This window comes from Artemia franciscana, chromosome 16, assembly GCF_032884065.1.
Source record: "Artemia franciscana chromosome 16, ASM3288406v1, whole genome shotgun sequence".
Classification (NCBI taxonomy): Eukaryota; Metazoa; Arthropoda; class Branchiopoda; order Anostraca; family Artemiidae; genus Artemia; species Artemia franciscana.
The window spans coordinates 16,115,346-16,137,444 of record NC_088878.1 but is presented as its reverse complement, the minus strand read 5'-3'; the positions used below and the strand labels follow the sequence as shown (position 1 = coordinate 16,137,444).

General features: G+C 37.6%; 1 protein-coding gene across 6 annotated transcripts in view; it reads right to left on the bottom strand.

Moving 5' to 3' along the window:
* Positions 1–22,099, bottom strand: part of LOC136037132 (serine/threonine-protein kinase 26-like) — a 170,276-nt gene that overhangs the window by 21,996 nt on the left and 126,181 nt on the right. For all 6 annotated transcript variants that reach the window (XM_065719626.1, XM_065719625.1, XM_065719624.1 and 3 more), the window contains 2 exons: positions 13,176–13,361; positions 1,006–1,151 (listed from right to left, as the gene is read on the bottom strand). In XM_065719626.1, the coding sequence (XP_065575698.1) occupies positions 1,006–1,151; positions 13,176–13,361 (332 nt within the window). The remainder of the gene's footprint in view (positions 1–1,005; positions 1,152–13,175; positions 13,362–22,099) is intronic.

Here is a 22,099-nt window from a genome sequence, read left to right as displayed (position 1 = left end):
AAAAAAATTTGGTCCAATTTCACTTTCTGGGATTATAATGAAAGAAAAGTTAAAATGGCTATGAAGCCTTTTATAAAATAACGATGGCAGATTGCCAAAGAATGTGATTTTGGAAATGCATCTGGGACTAAACGAAAAGCAGGTCATCCACGTTCCATAAGCTTATGTTCTTGTCGTTCATATATATATATATATATATATATATATATATATATATATATATATATATATATATATATATATATATATATATATATATATATATATATATATATATATATATAAACACAAGTACAAATTTTTGATTAGGGTATGAACATGGGCTTTTATTTATTTTAATTACAATTTTAACTGCTTGAGAAACAAATTTCTGCATAGTTCAAAAGCAAATGGATAGGAAGCTAATTATCACCAACAAAGGCATTTTTAACGGGATTATGAAATGTGAAAACCGGGTGGCTTCCAAAGGGAAAATCAACTCCTGTCGGGACCAAGCTTAGGACAAAATGGCTTATAAAAAGAGCTATTTAATTATTAATGAGATCATTTGAATAATCAATTCAAGTATTAAAACATTAATGCATGAACTTGGTTAACCCCTGTTTAAGGATTGTCCTGATGGCAAATCAAGCTAAAAAAACTATCAGAGATTTGACGCAAAATATAAAAAAAAGTTGTTTTCTTTCGGAAAGGGAGTTAAAGAGCTTGGATTGGTAACCATACGAGATCCTCGTAAAGATGATTTGGCGTCTTTCTATCGATCCATGCAGAAGGTATTACGAGAAGAACATTGAACAGGATAATTTAAGAGAGAAAATACAATAAACAATAAGAAAATATAACAAAATAACTAGCAACACAGCACAAAACCTAACTGAATTACAAGAAATATAAGCTAGCTTGGGGCGTGGATGGATTGCTACAAGAACTAAAATCCCAAATAGAACGATATTTGTGGATATTAAGACTAATTTGAATAACAACACATATAGATTATATGCTTACGAGTCAGAATTCTCAGAGTCGCTTCCACTGTCGTCGCTATGGTTCATTTTCCATTTCTTATATCGATCTATTAGCTCTGTTAAATGGGAATTCTTCTTCGCCTTCCGAATAAATGTATGTTTTAACAACTCCTTTGCGGTTGGTCTCTAAAAGTCAAATAAATCATAAACATTTTGTCTAGTAAGCGTAAACAACACTTTAACCGTATAAAGCCAAATTATTAAAGTGCAAAGATGGATCTTTGAGCCATAAATTTTTAAGCTACTGGTCTAAATGATAATTGATGAATGTTTACAGTGTTTTGAAAAGGAATATAAGCACTAACGTAGTCCCAGATTGCTATGGATGACACGTCAGTTGCCCTCAGCCAAAACCTAGTGAATATACACACAAACACACACACACACACACACACACACACACATATATATATATATGTGTGTGTGTGTGTGTGTGTGTGTGTGTTTGTGTGTATATTCACTAGGTTTTGGCTGAGGGCAACTGACGTGTCATCCATAGCAATCTGGGACTACGTTAGTGCTTATATTCCTTTTCAAAACACTGTAAACATTCATCAATTATCATTTAGACCAGTAGCTTAAAAATTTATGGCTCAAAGATCCATCTTTGCACTTTAATAATTTGGCTTTATACGGTTAAAGTGTTGTTTACGCTTACTAGACAAATGTTTATATATATATATATATATATATATATATATATATATATATATATATATATATATATGTATATATATACATCATTATATATATATAATATATATATATATATATATATATATATATGTATATATATACATCATTATATATATATAATATATATATATATATATATATATATATATATATATATATATATATATATATATATGCATGCTCAAAATGTTTCTATCTGCTTTAAGTTTTGAAATATGACCTTGTATTTACCAGATAAGAAGAAATTTCACCGGTTTTTCACAGCCAAAGCTTAGTACAGATAAACTAGAATATCCAAGCTTAGTATCGACGTTCAGGAGAAAACAGTGCAGCAAAGAACGGGAAGAAAATGTACTTCAGAAAACTTGTTAACAAAATTTCATATTTTCGACCGTGTCAAAAATTAAAAACTTGAAAAATGCAGACTTGAAAAATAGAGACAATAGGATTTGGCAGAGGACAGCCACGGCATGCTGGAAGCTCTACCGTCAAACATTTAGTAGAATGAGTGCTCCAGGGTACTAGATCTAGTTCTTCATGTAATAAAAAAGAGCATACATAAAAAAAAGAAAAAGCTGTGGATTCTCAGACTTCACCAGTAAATGCACTGAAGCCAATGTTTGAACAATAGTAGGGGAAAGATACGGAAAAAAATGGTCGAACCAGGAAAAAATTGGTACAGAAATTATTTTTGCACCACTGTGTTCAGAAAAGAGAGCTCTACAACATATCAAAAATCTAAATCTCCATCCCGTTGCGAAATTCCCTTTTTTCACGTTTTTTGCGCCTATTTTTTAGATATTTCCAGAATCCGAGAATAAGGAACCGTGAAAAGAAAAGTAGTTTATTGATGGTTTCCCTTTTAAGAAACGATTGTTTTTGTGCTCTTTTATTAGACAGAAACATCACGTTTAATCATTTAATTCTTTTTTATTTTTGTTTTTGTATGAAGTAAAAAAAAAAAACAAAAAAAAAAAAATCAAGCGACACACGATCACGGGGTATTTTTCGAAGAGGAGCACGAATTTTTCGGTTCAAAATGAGGGTTTTCGTTGTAACATACACCGACAGCTCACTTATTCCCAGTTCTCATTTTTAGATGGCTGAGACCGCAGTTTTATGTCCCCTTTGTGAACGTTCAATAGACACCTCAGAATCGTCGGTAATGGCAGAAAAAGGAGCTACGGCGATCAATGAAGCTAGCAAAACGAGAGGTACCAGTATCTCTGTCGAGGCAGGGAACCAAGTCCATGTTGCTTGCAGAAAGACTTTCACAAACAAAATATACCTGTTGAAAATTGAGAATGAGAGACGACGAACCTTGCAAGAAAAGACGGAAGCAGAAAAAGTGGTACTCCGATCACGGACTCCAAGTTTCAACTTCCAAGAGTGTTGCTTTTTCTGCACTACAAGGATAAATCTCCACACTACCCACAGAAAAGGACACGAGTGGTACAAGGTTCGGACTAAAGACTTTGGAGAGTATAAAGGCAGTGTGCAAAAGCCGTGATGATGATTGGTCAAATAACGTTTTCCGCCGAATATGTGCAGTGTCAGACCTGCTAGCAGCAGTCACGCCTCCTCTCATTAACAGCCGATCGCCCATTCCGAGAGTTGAAGTTTCATTAGATGAAGTAGCCCAAAAAGGAAAAATTCCCATCTACCCTTACCGCTTAAGTGAGACAGTGCTTTCAAAGGTGCAATATGAGAAGATCCCTGGCAAAAATGTCAACGACCCGTATGCCTCACTCGATCAGCTCTGGTTAGCTACCTGGTTCCTGAATGTCCCAAGGCCGAGCTGGAATGGATTCATGCAGTCAGTTTTCTCTAACCAAATACATCATGAAGCGGGAAACTTTCGCAGCAAGGCAAGCGTCTTGTTTTTGCCCATGATTGACCTCCCGTCTAGCAACGAATCCTGCCTTTACTCAACCTTGCGCTTTGTAGCTTCGCAAGGCAGAACCTACGGATTCACACCCGTTCTCACATTTGACCAGCCGCTCTGGTGGAAGTCTATGAAGATCCTCAAGTCCAACACGACGAATGAGCTGAGTAGTATTGTTCTCAAGTTAGGCGGTTTTCATTTGATGATGAGTTTCGTCGGATGCATAGGACACCTCATGGAAGGTTCTGGTCTGAAAGAGGTTCTGGAATTGGTATACGCGACTGGTGCAGTGTCGCACATTCTTTCTGGAAAAGCGATTTCTAGAGCTGTTCGAGCTCACATTCTCGTGAGCTCGGCCATGTATGCTCATCTCCTCGAAGAAGAGCAAGCGACGTTGACGTCTCTAGACATGTCTACTGTCTTCGCTAACGTACTGGATGGATACCTCCCACCCGAAGATCTCAGTCATGATCCCCAGCTCAAGCAACTTGAAAACTTTCTCAAGCAGAGACGCCAAGACCTGCTGACTCAGAGAACTGCGAAGCTCTGGCTTCAGTATCTTGACATGGTTGGGATACTGCTTAAGTTCATACGTGCCGAGAGACTAGGCCTGTGGGATTTGCACCTACAATCTGCAGTAGAGATGCTTCCGTTTCTAGCAGCATCTGGACATAACCTCTATGTCAAGTCGGTCTGGATATACCAGCAAGAGATGGCTAAGCTTCAAACTAGTCACCCACCAATCTTCGAAGCATTTGAACAGGGAGGTCACACCATTAGAAGATCAGAGCAACGCTGGGCTGGGCTCTCGGCAGATCTTGTCATCGAGCAGGAGTATATGAGAAGTCTGAAAACATCGGGCGGTCTTACAACTGGAGGTGGGATGACAGAACAGCAGAGAGCCATTTGGGTTCTGTCAAGACCAGCATGCCTGGAGATCAACCTCTTGATGCAAAATTTGACAAAAATTGGTTACTCGACAAGTGAGCAGCACCGCGACATGAGTTCCAGTAGAAAGGAGCGTGACTTCGACGATACCCAGAAGCTCGTCGGATACTTCGGAGAATCTTCTCCGTTCAGAGGTGACAATCAGCTTAGAAACATTGCCAACGGCATAACTTCTTCCCAAGATGTTAATGTTGACGAGGCCGATGTGGCTGGAAAGTTGATTCTAAGTAAGATGACGGGAAAAACCTTGAAGGAGCAAGTCTTCAAGAAAAAGACCAAGTGACCCTAATGAATGCCAAAAAGGCGGGGTCCTCTGTGGTAGCGCACATAGATCCGGCGCTCCTTTTCCAGCGTTTTATAATAGTAGCCCAACGAACTGACCTCCGAGAAGAATACTTCAAGTACGAACTTTGTACGATTCCTCCTTCTCTTTTCGAAAGCGATGGCCTTATGAGAAAAGCAAATAAGCCAGAGCTTGCAAAAGCGATCTTTCTGGCTTGCGGGACTGAGACTCAGTCACCCTCAAGACCTGCTTCAGGGTGTAACATCGTCTTGGATGGTGGTTCTCTTCTACATCGAGTTCCATGGAAGGTAGGGTCAACCTTCAAGGTCATTTTTGCTTCATACGTCCATTACGTACAAGCAAGGTACCCTAGTGCGATCGTTGTGTTTGACGGATATGAAGGTGGTCCAGCAATCAAAGATGCTACCCATTTACGTCGAGCAAGGATGGTTGGCCGCCAAGTCTTTTTCACCGAAGAGATGACCCTCTGCATGAAGAAAGAAGAGTTTCTTTCATGTAAGACAAACAAAGGACGTTTCCTGAAGCTGCTCGGCAACCATTTGGAAGCCGTTGGTTTCCGAATTTTCCACTCGGAAGGAGACGCCGACGTTCTGATTGTAGAAAAAGCCGTAGAAGTTGCTAGTCTTACAGACACAATCGTGGTTGCTGATGATACTGACATCTTGGTTCTTCTGATCAGTCGATTAGATTCGCGTTCCGGGCGTTTATATTTCTCACCTGAAGCTAAGTTTGGCGGTACTAGTTCAGCTTGGGATATTAGTGAGATGAAGCAGAAGCTAGGAACAGATGTCAGCAATCTGATACCGTTCTGTCATGCCGTGCTGGGTTGTGACACAACCTCTCACCTTTACGGAATAGGAAAGGGCAAAGCCGTTCAGCTGCTACTTTCCAACAAGAGTTTCAGGGACAGCGCTGCTATATTTGGCGACAAGCTCGCATCGCTTGACGATATTGTGGCAGCAGGAGAGCGAGCATTGTTGATACTGTACGGTTGCCCTGATGTTTCGAACCTGGACACTGCCAGAAAGCTAATCTTTCACAGAAAAGTGAGCACTGCCACCACTTTCGTGCCTCCACAAGAACTGCCACCGACTCAGGCAGCAGCGAAGTACCACTCGCTACGTGTCTACTGCCAAGTTCAAATCTGGCTCGGGAACCCAGTAGACCCTTTACGCCTGGGATGGAAACTGCAGGATAGCGAAGTTTTTGCGCCTATAAAAACAGATCTCCCTGCCGCTCCGTCTCAGCTGCTGAAAATTATCAAATGCTTGTGTCGTATTGACGGCTGTGATAGTGAAAAGCGTACCTGTAAGAAAAACGGACTTGAGTGTACTATAGCCTGCCGTACCTGTAAGGGAAGCTCGTGCAACAATTCGAAGTTTCAAGAAGAAGAACTTAGTGAAGAAGAATAACAGTTAACTGTGATGATGAAAAATCTAGTTCCTATATTTTGATGATGTGCAATTTTTATATATTTGAAAAATAAGATAAAAGCTTTTCTCTGAACACATTAAGTTAGAACCTACCTTGTCTTATGGTGTTTGGCGCTGAGGTGTTTCGTCATTCCTGTTTATTGTTGTTTAGTCTTTTTTTTTTTTTCTAAGCCTTTCGTTTACATAGCCAAATAGACTACAACGCTGGTAAGAGTTTTTTTCCCCAAAGACACAGTTTTTTTCCCATTTTTTTTTTGCTGATAAATATTTTTCTTTTGGTCAGGTAACGAAATGAGTATCAGAAATGAATTCAGAGCCAAAAGCTGATCTAAAAAGATATGTAAAACATTATAGTTTACGTTTTTAAATTTTTTTCCCGGTTTTTGAGAAAATAAATAAAAAAACATTAAAAAAAAAAACAATTTCGCATCGAGCTAGAGATTTAGATTTTTGATATGTTGTTAAACATTTTTTTCCGGTCCGGATGGTGAAGAAACCATTTCTGTACCAATTTTTTCCTGGTCAAAACTTATTTTTCTCCTACTACAAGTCTATTTGGCAGGTTTAACTTAAGCTTCATCCCGACTGAAAAAGCAATGTGTGAGTATGATCATTTTTTGCAAAACCTTAGAAACTTCAAACTGCAATCACTCAAAACTTTCCTGAAGTTTTTTTTTTTTTTTTTTTTTTTTTTTTTTTTTTTTTTTTTTTTTTTTTTTTTTTGTGGGCAACTTGTGATTAAACAACTGAGATGCTCATTCCAAGTTTTTTCAAGAAAAAAACAGACAAAATATGTTAGAAAACACCTTTTCACATCCTTTAAACTTTAAACATCCATTAAACGTTCCCAAATAGATTCTAAAAGTTTTCACACATCCTTAAATCCCAGTCAATTAGGAATATTTTTTTCTAATTGGTCCTCAAAATCACAAGGAATGTCTTCCATTCAGATCGAACACTCCTCGCTTCGAAAGAAAACATGGAGATAAATTGCCAGATTAAGTGAAATTTTAACTTTCCTGCGAAGCAGAAGTCAGGAAGATAACGCTCATTTGTCAGCTAAGTTTGTTAATATTTTAGGATCTATAGTTTGAAGGATTGGTTGAGCAAACGTCCTTTATAAGCTATATTTCGAAACCTAAACAGACAGTACTTAGAGTAAAATATTCAATTAAACAAATAATAAAATGAAACTAATTTATCTTCTTTTTCAGCAAGACTCAAGACATTTCCAGCAATCATAGTATGTTGTTAGTCCTAGAAAGTATAATTGTTAACGACTGAAAAACCTCCGAAAGGAGTGAAGAGGTTGTCTTTTAGGGATTACTTTTGCTGGGAGCTGGTTTCACGAGCGTAGTGATCACAGGAAGAAGCTTGCTGACGAATGCCTCATTGGAAAAGTAAGTAGGGCGAGCAGGTTACTTTCGATGCATTGACACAGTTATAAATCACATAGTAAATTTCCTAGGATTAAATTATTTCAAATTTAGTTTATTTCTAAACAGTAATTTCAAAATACATAAGTAATGGATTAAAATAATAAGTTTAATACCAATCAACCCGGAATTCAAGTGATTAAATGAGGTAAGATAACTAAAAACCATAAAAAAAACCATTAAAACATATGCGTGTATAATACCAACATAGCTGCCAGATCAAAAAACATCAGGAGCAATTTAGTGGTTTCACAGGGCAATGCTTGCGGGGGGGAGGAGGAGAGGTACTCGAAATAAGTAGCGGCCAAGTGATGTTGCACACTTTGACCCTCCTCCTCCAAAGAAATTGGATTGGAACTGATAGACAGGACATCATAAGAGATTATCACTCGTGCGGTTTAGTTCTTTAGACCCTCAAGTGCGGTATTATCAGTCTGTGATGTATAAATACAATTGAACATTGGCCCCCTTTGACCCCCCCCCCACCCCTCCACCCTAAGGAATTGGACTGGACCTGATGCATAGGACTATAACTAGATATTAATATTCGTGCGGTTTAATTTCAAAGACACCCAAGTGGAATATTATCAGTCTAAGATGTACAAGAATAATCGAACATTGACCGGCCGCAGGAGGTGCACAACAGAGCTACCTATAACAAAACTTTTACAACACAATGCTCCCAGTTTTCGAGACCAATACAGAGTTTTGACATCACTGTGCTCAAATGTCAGACCAAAGGAGATTCGAAGAGATATACAACCTCTGGGAAGCCTCTGGGAAAGCAGGGACATATACATATATATTATATATATAGCATAAAACGATAAAGCATAGAACTTATAGAAGGTTTTTCAAAAATGGTATCTAAGCTTCACGCGGCTGAATGGGCCTTCATAACAAAGAATGAACATTTTGAAAAATGAGGTAAGAACAAAGGTATAAACGTGAATTGATATTAACCAGGAATAAGTTCTATTCCAGATCAGACTTCAGCGTCAACCTATAGATGAACACCTGTTACTGTTACAAACAAAAGCCATATTTGACATTTTCACACTTTTTAAATATTCTTTAAAGCTACTTGATCACCAGTTCTTAAATGAAAGATCAGCATTACAATGTATATTCAATCACACTTTGATCCTCCTGACATACTTTTCCGTGTTGATCATCCCTTAGACAACAACTTAGACAACGGTTTTCAACAATTATCTAAAAAGTGGGAAAAACTCAGAGCCGACTAACAAGCGTGACAGCGACAACCTGTTTTATCTTTGCATTAACTCCCGCAATGTTCAGTGAAATACTCATAGCCAGACTGCTAAAAGTTATAGAGCAAAATATGGTACCATAGTCCCCACAACGAAGGGCGGCCCGATGTACATTGTCACTTGAAGCGCATTGTACTTTCTTTTTCTTTTACGTTCTTTTTTGGTGAAAACCAGAACAAGCGTTCACTATTAGGACGGCACCAGATCTGAATAGGAATTTATCACTAGCGCCCGGAATCAACACAGTACAATTGGCTGTTCACTTTAAAGCCGTGTTCTCGTGCAATTTTCAATACATGCATAACTCCAGAAGAAAAATAATTCATGGCTTTATTGTGTCTGCTTGACTGTTAAATAGTTGCTTTGTCAAGCAATTTAACAATTTGTTAATTTGGAAACTGAGCTATTATCGAGCAACGAGGCATTTTTATCTGCAAAACGGCAACAACCAGGTGACACTGATTTTATCTTTAGCAACAGCAATTGCCTTTGAAGAAGCATTCCTATGTAAAGATACCAAAAATCAAATTCAGTCATTGACGCAATTCGTGACTATTTCCTATTGCAGCAATTTTTTACCCTGTAAAACTGTAATCCATTTGCTTGTCTATTGTTCACGCACTAGAGCAATGACACAAAAATTCAAATTTTAAATTTTTAGGACCCCGTAAACGAGTATATTAAACGGATGGCATTTGCTTAATTCTCACCAGGGAGCAAAATAAAATTTAATGCTAGATCTGTTTGGCCCTGTCGCTGGCAATGGTAACTAATTTTATTTTTTCCACGTATAAAAAGTAAATTTACCACTGCGTTTACGACCCAGTGACACGCCTTCGACTAGAAGTGACAAGAGGGATTCGGTTTAGGCCCACTTGGTAGCGGTGACTACACATCATTCTTTTACAGTTCACGAGTCGATTGTGGATGACAAGCAGCATCAGCTTCCTAGCTAAAATCCCTTTCTTGTTGAAATTTTGTATTTTAATTCCTTACAACACTCACATACAGATAGAGTATAAAGGTCAAGCAAAAATGGAAAAAATACAAGTAAAAATATAGTCGACGAAAAAAAATTAGGTAAGACAACACTGATGGGCTAAAGGCACATAAGCCATACCTGAAAAAGCCGTACGTCATATCTGTAACTTTCAAGTTATCAATTAATTTTACAAAGATTACCGGCAAGGCAGATCCCTGAGGCAAGGGTTGATCTCACAATTACCTTGTATAGCTTCAGGAAGATTCAACGTGACTTGCTGGTGACGGGTCTTTTGATTAGCCCAAGACTGGAGTTACTTTTGGACAACGCAAGCATGGAATATCGGTTGAACTATAAATGCCATCCAAAGTGACTCCTAGATATTTACCCTTGGTTTAAATAGGAAGTTGCATGATAGATGAAGTCTGGTTACCCTTCATGCTAAATTCATGTCACAGATGACTGCGGCAGATGCAGCAAGGTGACACAATGACAGATTGTAAGGATAATTTGTCAGAGAAACCAAATAGTTTTGAATTGTATCGTCGAGGATTAGATGTTTGTCGACCGTGAGAGAAGTTCTAGTTCAAGGACAAATATTGTAAAATACCACCTAGAGCCCTAAAAGGTTATAATTCATTTGCTGTCTGAAGTAAATAGCTCTGCCATGTGTATCCGACGTGAAAGTCCGTTAGTGAATCTCCTTATTCCTGGTTCATTCCTATAACTACAGTTTGTAATAAGACGATTTTGCGGGACGTCGTGAAATACTTGGGCCAGATCTAAAGAATCAATTCCACAGGACCGCCATTGTCGAGAAGACGGGTAATCAACTCGTGTAACAAAAAAACACATTACCATTTCACAATACTTGTCCTCATGTGCGTACACATCACGTACACACGTGTGGTATTCGTGAATTAGGAAGCTATTGGAAACATTCACATAAGCAAACGACGTGAATACCACACAAGAATATTCATATATTTTGAGCCGGTGGTGGCTTTTCAGGGTTATTCATATATGTGGCCCTTAAATGACAACACGGAACAGAGCTTCCACCTCAACGTGTGTATTGGTTGTTACAAAATAGCCATCTCAGCTTAGTCTTGTTATTTGAAGATTAACTATCTTAATTCCGAGGACCGACTTATTTAGCTTTCGAAACTACTCTTCGTCAAGTTCCGTTAATATTACAATATCCGTTCCTTATTGCTGAAGTAACTACTCAAAGAATATCTATATTTTGGCTGTATGGACGAAAAATATTCAATAGAGAAACCTTACAACTAAATTCTGATTTAATTCCCAAATCAATAGTTTTTCCACGTCATCAAGAAGAAAGAGACATTCTTTTACAATTAACAACAAAACAGAATTACTTTTAATTTTGTAAGAATCGGAGTTTTGCTAATAAAAACATTAATGAAACTACTGTTGGAAAACTATAAACAGAGGATTTTACAGAGTCTATGTTAATAGGGATTAACAAATTTCCTTCAGAAGACATAAAAACATTAGTGAAGGATAAAGTTCGACGAAAAGATGGTCCCATAGGGGTGAACAAAAAATATTATTGAAGATCCAATTATACGCTATTGTAGCCATCAGATATTCTTAGAGAAAATTGGTGTCATACACTCTTTAGGAGGAAGTTACCGAGCTGCCACCCACATAAATTTCAGATATATATACGTACTGAAAATATCACGTTGTTTTTGTGTAACTAAACTATAGAAATCATTATCAATGATAACTATTTATATCAATGAATCTCCAACAGAATCTGAGAGAACAATTTTTTTTTCTTTTTTTTTTTTAATATGTAAGGAGCAACTTTGATTCTATTACAAAAATAAAATGAAACTACATCTAGTTCCCGATTACCGCGGGATGTGAGGGGAAAAGAAAGAAAACTCATTTATTACATTGTCCAATTTCATACTAATCGAATTCACACCGGTAATCTTAGAAAATAGCCATCAAGTTCCAACATTTCTTTTGCTAAAAGCAGAAAAAGTAGACACATTTCTAAGTCGCCTGAAGAAGAAGTATGAAAAAAAGAAACCACATTAACACTGAATTCTTTAAAATAAAAAAGCTGGTTATTTTCAAGGAATACCATCATCTCTCGACGCAAACCTACGAGTTTAACCCAAATACTATACATTAGGGAGAGCATTGCGACAGGAATGCCTACGCTTAGGTATAAATATACATGGGAGCACAAAAACCATTTCTTTCTACATCTCAAAATCTTATTGTTCATAACCCTAAAGATTAGAAAGCAAAATTAATGGTCTTTTTAGTACACCACAAAAATTAGACGAATGCATTTTTTAAAGTAAAACCTTTGCAATTTTGTTTACATTTATTTAGCTTACAATTTTGTAAACAAAATTTTCCTAAAAGCTACCGGAGGTCCAGAAACTTACTAGCAACTAACTATATTACCAACATAGTCTTCTTTTTGAGCTTATTTAATACTATCCTACAAATAAAGATAAAACAATGCGTTCCATTCAGCAAATTGAAAAGCTCTAATCTTGCTAATCCTTGAATCAGATACAAAACATCGTAAGCACTGTAAATACTTCTTATATTTTAATCCATCTTGATTTCCTCTTGAAGCTGCTTAACACATCGTCAATATCAACCTCGACATTGTATGACCATTCTCGGCAAAGGACGTGGGAGAGATCTTAAAAGTATATAATATAGATCTAAGGGGAGAGATTTTATTGCTTAGCAGCACTTCCAATATATTATCAAAGTATACAACGAAAGGCACCGCTGAGAGCAAGCCATTAATCTCTTAAACCACTCTTTGGGAACTTCGTGGTGGGGGTCTGGGCCCCCCTCTAAATGAAGCGGAGAGGGTTCCGCCTCAGCACAGGCCATTTGTAAATCTAAACGGATACAGGAGCGAGTAAGTCAACTAATCATAAACACTCAACTATTTTAGTCCAAACCAATATTCTTCAAAAAATCCAATTTTTGAAACATTTTTGAAACCTAGCATCTTTGAAACAGAGGTAGTAAATTACAGCATTGGGTAGTATCAATATTTGAACAGAAAAATCTAATCGCTGGCAACATGTAATACTAGCTTGTGAAATAAGCTAGTATTTATGTGTTAGTAAAATGACATTGTAAACACCATCAGGCAAATCAATAACAACAAAAACTCACATTTTCCGGATCTTTATTAAGACAGGCCTCAACAAACTCTTTGAAGGCTTTCGAAAAGTTCCCTGTTAATTGAGGGGGATTGTTTTTAGGAATCAGGAACAAGACTCTCATTGGATGAAGATCTGAGTTGGGAGGTTCACCCTTGGCAAGCTCAATCGCTGTTATTCCGAGTGACCAGATATCTGCCTGAAAAATATAGATAATTCTAATAAGGAGCAGGAAAGAATTTGATTTCCTTCTTAGAAGACCTAAAGAACAAATTGAGCAATCTGAAAAAAAAAGAAATAGCTCTTAACATATATTCTTCAAATTAATTTATGTTTTGTTTATGTAGGCTAGGTATTGCTCAACTAAGTTTAAATGAGAATAACGGCCCTAGTGAATAAACAAGAAGCCAAACCAGTGAACTGTCTAAAAATTTTTTTTTTCTGGTAAAATTATCCAATTTGTGTGTTTTTCTTCCCTTATGTCCAAAAGGGAAGATGTAAAGCTTGAAAGCTCTAGGTTTAGAAGGAGACTTGCCTGTAAAGACAAAAGTGTTAAAATTTTATTAAAAACATTTTTTTTTCAATTTAATTTTTCTAAATTTCAAAAAAAGTCCTATTTTAGCATTAATTCAGATATATTAACGGAGTTCTGACTAACCAATCAAAAGAAATCCGAAGTACAGAAACCTGTGTAAATTGGGGGTACCTTTTCGATGAGCCCTGATTGGTAACTTATTTTTGCTGTTGTTGAATATTCATTAGTAGGGATACTATATATTTCATTGGTTCGAAACTTGCGCTGTTCTGTGGATAACGTGTCGGTTTTTCAACTGTTTTTCCTTGATACTGAATAATCCTTTCAGGGTTTGCCCTCACTCTGTTTGCACTAGTATCAATAAAGAAAGCAGTTCTTTTCATTTATTAAATAAAAAACAAGTTTTTTTAAACTAAAAGTAAGGAGCGACATTAAAACTTAAAACGAACAAAAATTACTACGTATATGAAAGGGGCTGTCCCCTCCTCAACGCCCCGCTCTTTGCGCTAAAGTTTGACTCTTTCTCTCAAATTTACTTTTTAAAACAGTGAAAAACTTTTATTTTTATTTTTTTTATTTAATTTCTGAACGTTTTTGAAAAGGGCGTGGGGGGACTAGTTGCCCTCCGATCTCACCATATATGCCCCAAGGCATAGCGTCCCGGGGCCCTGGAGGGTGGTATCGACGCCCGAGTTTGTCTTATCTGGTCTTTGAGCTATTTTTAGCAAAATGGCTATCTCAAAATTTTATGGGATGAAATTGATGAAAAAAGGGGTGGATGGGAGAGGGGGCTGGTTGCCCTCAGATCTCTTTGACTCTTAAAAAGTTGTTGAACTTTTAGTTTCCAATCAAATAAACTTTCAGTGAAGCTTATACGAGCATCCCTTTAATAAGAACCATATATGCCCCAAGGGCATAACTTAAAACGCCTGCCCTCGGGCCCTGGGGGTTGTGTGGACACCTGAGTTTTTGTTACCTGACTTTTGTACTATTTTTAGAAAAATGGCTATCTCAAAATTATTATCGGATGTATCTGGGGAAAGAGCGTGGGGGGGGGGGAGGCTAGTTGCCCTCCAATCTCTTTTGACCCTCAAAAACCGAACTAGAACTTTCAATTTCCAGTCAAATGAGCCGTCTCTGAAGTTTTTACGAGCAGTCCTTTCATAACAACGATATATGCCTCCAGGGCATAAAAATCCCTGCCCTCAGGCTCTGAGGGGGTTGTGTCGATCGCAGTTTTCACTATACGATCTTTGAACTATTTAAAAAAATGGCTATCTCAAAGTTCTTACCGGATTGGTTTGAGAAAAAAGGCATGGAGGATGGGGGGGGGGGGCTAGTTGCCCTCCGATCTCTTTTGACCCTTCAACTTATAACGCCTGCCCCTGGGCCCTGGGGGGGGGTGTCGACACCGGAGTTTCTGTTATATGATTTTTGAAATATTTTTAACAAAATGGCTATGGGGGGGGGGTTACCCTTCGATCTCTCTTGACTCTTAAAAACTGAACCAGAACTTTCAATTTCCAATCAAATGAGCCCTCTCTGTTGTTCATGCTAGCATTCCTTCCATAATAACCATATATACACCAGGGCATAACGACGACACCGGAGTTTTTGTTATATGATCTTTGAACTATTTTTTAACAAAATGGCTATGTCAATGTTTTTATCAAATACATTTGGGGAAAAAAGGGCGTGAGAGGGGGGGGGGGCTATTTGCCATTTGAGCAAAGTGCAAATTATATTCTGGCTTTTAGAAAGCATAAGGGTTTTGAATCCTACTCATGTTAATTTCTTCTTGTTTTGAGTTTGACTCGGTTATTTGTTGTAATTTCTGTTCATTTTGGGTTTTCATTTATTCATTCATGCTTACTTTTGGTAGTTGTATGCTTGGTAGATTATTGAATTTTATTTTGTTCTTGTTGGTTTAATGGAGTTCTTTACTTTTTTTGGAAAAACTTATTTTGAGGAAAAAGTTTTTTTTTTAAATTAATCATAAAGAACACTTTCACAATTTTTGGTTTCATGAGAAAAAATATATATATTTTCACACATTAAACTGAGCAATACAAATCTTTCCCCCAGCTTATAACTTTTCTAAGCTTGACATAACAGAGGCTCATGCATCTTATCAGGCCTTGTAATCTAGACATCTCGGCTTGCTCAACCAAATTAATTTCTCAAAAGCCGAGAGTACCAGTCAAGTTTTCCCGAGCTTTCGGTTATAGGCAGAGACATAGATGCAGCTAATGCTTTCTTTAGAGGCAATTCCAGCATTAATTATGCTGTCTAATTTCGCCTCAGAAACAAAGCGATAATCTGGAATGTATCCAAATTGTCTATCAAGTACAAAAGCTGGTGACAGCAAATTGTAGTCTAGTATCCCATTAATTTGATAAGCATTTACCAAATACCAAAAAATCAATATACCAATGTGGCTATTACTGAAATCCATGGAAAATACAATTTGACATTTGCAGAGTATAGATCTTATGACTAAAACACAATATCAATTCCAATTCCAATGACCTGAGCCCCGAGACATCAGTACTACTCACCAACTCCCCAAAATTCGAGACTTATGTTTTAGAAAAGAAATTTGTTGGAAAGGAAATATTCAGAAAAATGAGCCATTTCAGGCAACGCCTGTTTTTTTTTTATTATAGGCTCTATTAATCTTTTTATCTGTTTGTATTTATTTTCATCAAGAAAATCCAGGATTTTTGATTTCCTAGAAAACGAGTCAAAGGTCTACACTGTGTTTGCATCTCATGCAGCCAGCATAGGAAAATAAAATAAACGGACAGTGGTCCTAGGAATAGAAGAGAAAATTATAAAAAATAATTTTTAGAAAAAGAAAAAAGAAAAAACAAGAATAAAATAGAGAAACTTGTTTTCAAGGAGAAAACTACCCTTATGCTTTATTTTAATTTTCTTAACCAAAAAAAGAGATATAATAGCACTTGAACAAAACCCTTAACTTTACCAAAATATGTGTTGCTATTTGAATTTTGAAACAGCTCCTCATGGAGCTGATCTTTGCTCCTCATGGAGCTGATCTTTGCTCCTCATGGTTGCAGCGACAGCTGCTTCCTATTGAAGGGTGAATCAAGACCCATTATAACCGAAAGTTTAAAAATAGGTTTCGAAGAAAAAACTGTCAAGTGAGTCATTTGGCTAACTCAAATAACAAACATTGACTAACAAGAAAAAATCTTCACTTTAAGCTGATAATGTAATCTGTTACTTCGGTTAATTTTAATTGTAAAAGTTTATTACAGAAGCAAATTTGTGGGAACTTCGAAAAGGAGGTTAAAATTCTCGAAAATTTCGGGGGATCGAAATGATCCGTAGAGCACTGGAATCACCACAGCCCAAAACCCCATAAAGAAGAATTACACTCCTCCACCTTGAACAGCATGGATTTTTTTTTGCAAGGATAGCACTGATGTGTCTTCTTTATTCTACCAAGGTTAGCAGGCTACGGCAACATCGCAAAGAGATGTTTTCCCCCTGAATTTGAAGAATTTTCTTTATTTTCTGCAGGCTACTTTTTGATTGTGTGGCACCTAATCCTGCTTTGTTGCGTTGGTTTTGTGTTTTCAGCAAAGCGCTAGCTTTTTCAGAATCCCGCAAACATAGGGAAATACTACGAATGAGTTTATTTGAACCAGTTTTGCAAATGTATGTTGCACAAATTGCGAAGCAACAACTGTAAGTGTCGAGTTTGCTCTAGAATATTAAACAATTTTTAGAATAAACAAGAGCTAAGAGCTCATATGGCACTTTTGACGAGACGAGAAGAGCTAAGAGCCACGAAATCATATGGTATGAGCTCTAACGAAATTCTAAGAATCAATAGATTGATCCAAAAAGGAAACTAAGAGGCTTAATGCCGGTCAGGATTTAAAATAAGAGCTCTGAGTTACGATGTCCCTCTAAATATCAAAATTCATTAAGATCCGATCACCCGCTCATAAGTTATAAATACCTAATTTTTTCAAATTTTTTCAAATTTTTCCTCTCTCTTTAGCCCCCCAGATGGTCGAATCTGGGAAAACGACTTTATCAAGTCAAATTGTGCAGCTCCCTGACACGCCTACCAATTTTCATCGTCCTAGCACGTCCAGAAGCACCAAACTCGCCAAATCACTGAGCCCATCCCCCAACTCCCCCAAAGAGAGCGAATCCAGTACGATTCTGTCAATCACGTATCAAGGACATTTGTTTATTCTATCCACTAGGCTTCATCCCGATTCCTCCACTCCAAGTGTTTTTCCAAGATTTCCCCCTCCAACTCCCCCCAATATCAAAAGATCTGGTCGGGATTTGAAATAAGAGATCTGAGACATGAATTCCTTCTAAAAATCAAATTTCATTAAGATCCGATCATCTATTCGTAAGATAAAAATACCCCAATTTTCACGTTTTCCAAGAATTCCGGTTTCCCCCTCCAAATCCCCCCAATGTCATAGGATCTGGTCGGAATTTAAAATTAGAACTTTAAAGCACAAGATCCTTCTAAATATGAAATTTCATCAAGATCTGGTCACCCTTTCGTAAGTTACAAATACCTCAATTTTCAGAATTACCCCGCCCCCAATTACACCAAAGAGAGCAGATCGGCCCGGTCATGTCGGTCACGTATCTTAGACAGATTTCTATTCTTCCATCCAGTTTCAACCTGATCTCACCGCTTTAAGTATTTTCTAAAATTTCCGGTCCCCCTAACTACCCCCCCCCCCAATTACGCTTGATCCGGTTGAGATTTAGAATAAGAGATCTGAGTTACGAGGTCCTTCTAAATATGAAGTTTCATGAAGATCCGATCACTCCTTCGTAAGTTAAAAATGCGTCATTTTTTCTTATTTTTCAGAATTAACCCCCCCCCCCCCCAATAGAGCACCGTTCCAATTATGTAAATTACGTATGTAAGACTTCTGCTTATTTTTTCCCACCATGTTTCATCCCGATCCCTCCAATCTAAGCGTTTTCCATGATTTTAGGTTCCCCCACCCCAAACTACCCCCAATGTCACCAGATCCGGCCAGGATTTAAAATAAGAGCTTTGAGACACGATATCCTTCTAATTATCAAATGTCATTGAGATCCGATCACCCGTTCGTAAGTTAAAAATACCTAATTTTTTTAATTTTTCAGAATTAACCCCTCCCCTAACTACCCCAAAGAGAGCGGATACGTTCCGGTTATGTCAATCATGTATCTAGGACTCGTGATTATTTTTCCCACCAAGTTTCATCCTGATCCCTCCACTCTAAGTGTTTTCCAAGTTTTAGGTTCCCCCCTCCCAACTCCCCCCCCCAATGTCACCAGATCCGGTCGAGTTTAAAATAAGAGCTATGAGCCACGATATCCTTCTAAATATCAAATTTCATTGAGATCCGATCACTCGTTCGTAAGTTAAAAATACCTCATTTTTTATAATATTTCAGAAATAACCCCCCCAACTACCCCAAAGAGAGCCGATCCGTTCCGTTTATGTCAATCATGTATCTAGGACTTGTGTTTATTTTTCCCACCAGGTTTCATCCCGATCCCTCCACTCTAAGTGTTTTCCAAGTTTTAGGTTTCCCCCTCCCAACTCCCCCCCCCTAATGTCACCAGATCCGGTCGGGATCTAAAATAAAAGCTCTAAGACACTATATCCTTCTAAACATCAAATTTCATTGAGATCCGATCACCCGTTCGTAAGTTAAAAATACCTCATTTTTCTAATTTTTCAGAATTACCCCCCCCCAACTACCCCAAAGAGAGCGGATCCGTTCCGATTATGTCAACCATGTATCTGGGACTTGTGCTTATTTTTCCCATCAAGTTTCATCCCGATCTCTCCACTCTAAGTGTTTTCCAAGATTTTAGGTTTCCCCCCTCCAACTCCCCCCAATGTCATCAGATCCGGTCGAGATTTAAAATAAGAGCTCTGAGACACAATATCATTCCAAACATCAAATTTCATTAAGATCCCATCACCCGCTCATAAGTTAAAAATTCTTCATTTTTTCTATTTTTTCCGAATTAACCGGCGCCCCCCCCCAGATGGTCAAATCGGGAAAATGACTATTTATAATTTAATCTGGTCCGGTCCCTGATATGCTTGCCAAATTTCATCGTCCTAGCTTACCTGGAAATGCCTAAAGTAGCAAAACCGGGACTGACAGACAGACCGACAGAATTTGCGATTGCTATATGTCACTTGGTTAATACCAAGTGCCATAAAAAGATATTAAACCAAAAGAAAAGGTTCAGAAGCCAGAGATACAGTCAGACGTTTGACAGTGGAAGGGATTGGCTGAACGAAAGGGTTGCTCATTGAATCATTTCATACAGACAAGTTTCATTGGCTAAATCATTCTAATGGAAGAAAGAGAAGAACTGCGGCGTGAAGTTCTTAAAAAGTATAGTTTTCGGCATGCCACTTCTCCTCTCTAGAGAAAATTCCGGTACCCACATCCCCTGATTTTTCTGCCGCGTACATGTATAAGACCGGAAACGAACTAATGTAAGATGCAGAGGGAAGAAGTCTTTATAATCTAAAAAAAGGAAAATAAGCCTCGAATTTGAAGAACTGGTTGAGAACGACGTGTTTATGCAGTTTTATTCTGTCACTCTCCACTACCCTAAGTAAGATTCTGGTTATACCCAAGATAAGGGAAACATTCCCCATAACAAGTCCATACCTCCAACAAGGTAGAATTACCCCTGAAAACGGAGCCTTTAAATGAAAACTAACTAGAGAATATATCTCAATTTATAGTAAGTATTCTAAAAGAAGAGGACTGAAAATGTTTTGCAGAACAGAACAGAAGTAATTTTACTGTAATTTTCCAGAGGTTACTTCAAAAAAAGAGTGAGTAGATACTACGCCAGTTCGCAGGATTTTTATTTTTTTGGGAGGAGGAGAGGGGCTTTAAGACTCGAATTTTTGAGACAGTAAACAACAAGCAGAATACAGGTTATATTATCGAAGAAAAAGATTGAACGGTGGTTTTAGCCTCAAGGGTACGTGGCTGCAAAAAGATTTTGATAGAAACAGAACATTTTTAAAGTTTATATATAATCTCTATCTGTATATGCACCCTCGCTAAGGTCCCATATTAGGGTTCAACTAGAACCTATGCAAAAATAAAAATTAAAACCACTAGTTAGAGAAACCTTATAAAGGCTAGTCATTCAGGGCTCGACATTCATTGCACGACGAGATACTAGAGGATGAGTGATTTATGACAGTATCTGGCATTGTTAAAAAAAGCTCATTACAAAATCAAGACATGCCTTTCTTTTGTCATCAGCACTCATCTTTTCCGTCTTTAATGATTACTCAAACAACAGCAGGTCTCAAGGTGATAACCTGAAGGTCAATAGATTCCCCGAGGCTGAGGATAAAAACCATCCTTGAAATTAATTCTACATATTTCTCCAAAGAATGTTCAGAGCAAAAACGACTGGGAGGATGTTTTTTTTTTTTTACTGGTATACAAGAAATTTCAGGTGGCTAATTGCTCTAGAATAAAAAATGTGCCGTAGTGACCATTTTCGGTATTTTGTCCTATTGATTTTAGTTCAGCCCTAGATTAAGCAGCAATCAGATGAGTTGCTCACTCATCAATTTGACAAAACTAATAAAAATAAACAACACACAAAAACGGAAGATCCATTGCTAGTTTTGCTTTACTGCCCCAATCACCTGGAGGGAGACATGCTCATAATTTAATAGTTACACTATAAAGCTTTAAGGTTAAATGTTTTGAAAGTCAATTGGCACTTGCAATTACGATCGACTGTCTTTATTGCTCATGCTTGTAATCCTATGTTCAAATTTAACTAGGAGCACACGCTCCCAAAGTTAGTTGATTCAGGCCAGTGCCTCTTTACAGGGTTGCCAACAGCGGTACAATTGTACAAAATGTGGTACAGTATGATACAATAAGATTTGAGCGTCAGGACGCAGCGAGCGGAGGGAATTATAGTTTGTATTTGTTTTCTCTTCTATAGTTTTAACTTTTCCTTTACATATTTATTTAAGTGCCTGTTGTTGGCCTCTTGCGATCATAATATAGCGTGAAGTAGCACAGCCATCTGTACGGTAAGTACAAAATAGATGAGCAGCTATTTGGAGGAGTGACACCAAAATGGTCTCTGCAGGGGAAAGGAGGTCTCCCAAATATCTTTGAAAGAAGATATGTGATACTTTGTTCTCTTTATTGTAATGTAATTTTCCGACCGTCCACGAGTTGTGCGTAGCGCAAAAATATTTTTCGTCTTGCCCATAGCACAACACGAAAAAAAAAAATAGATATGGTAAAATTTTTTGATCAGAGGTACAATTTTAGGGCGTTTTAGGTACTTTTTCTTCCGAAGCGTTGGCAACACTGCCTCTTTAT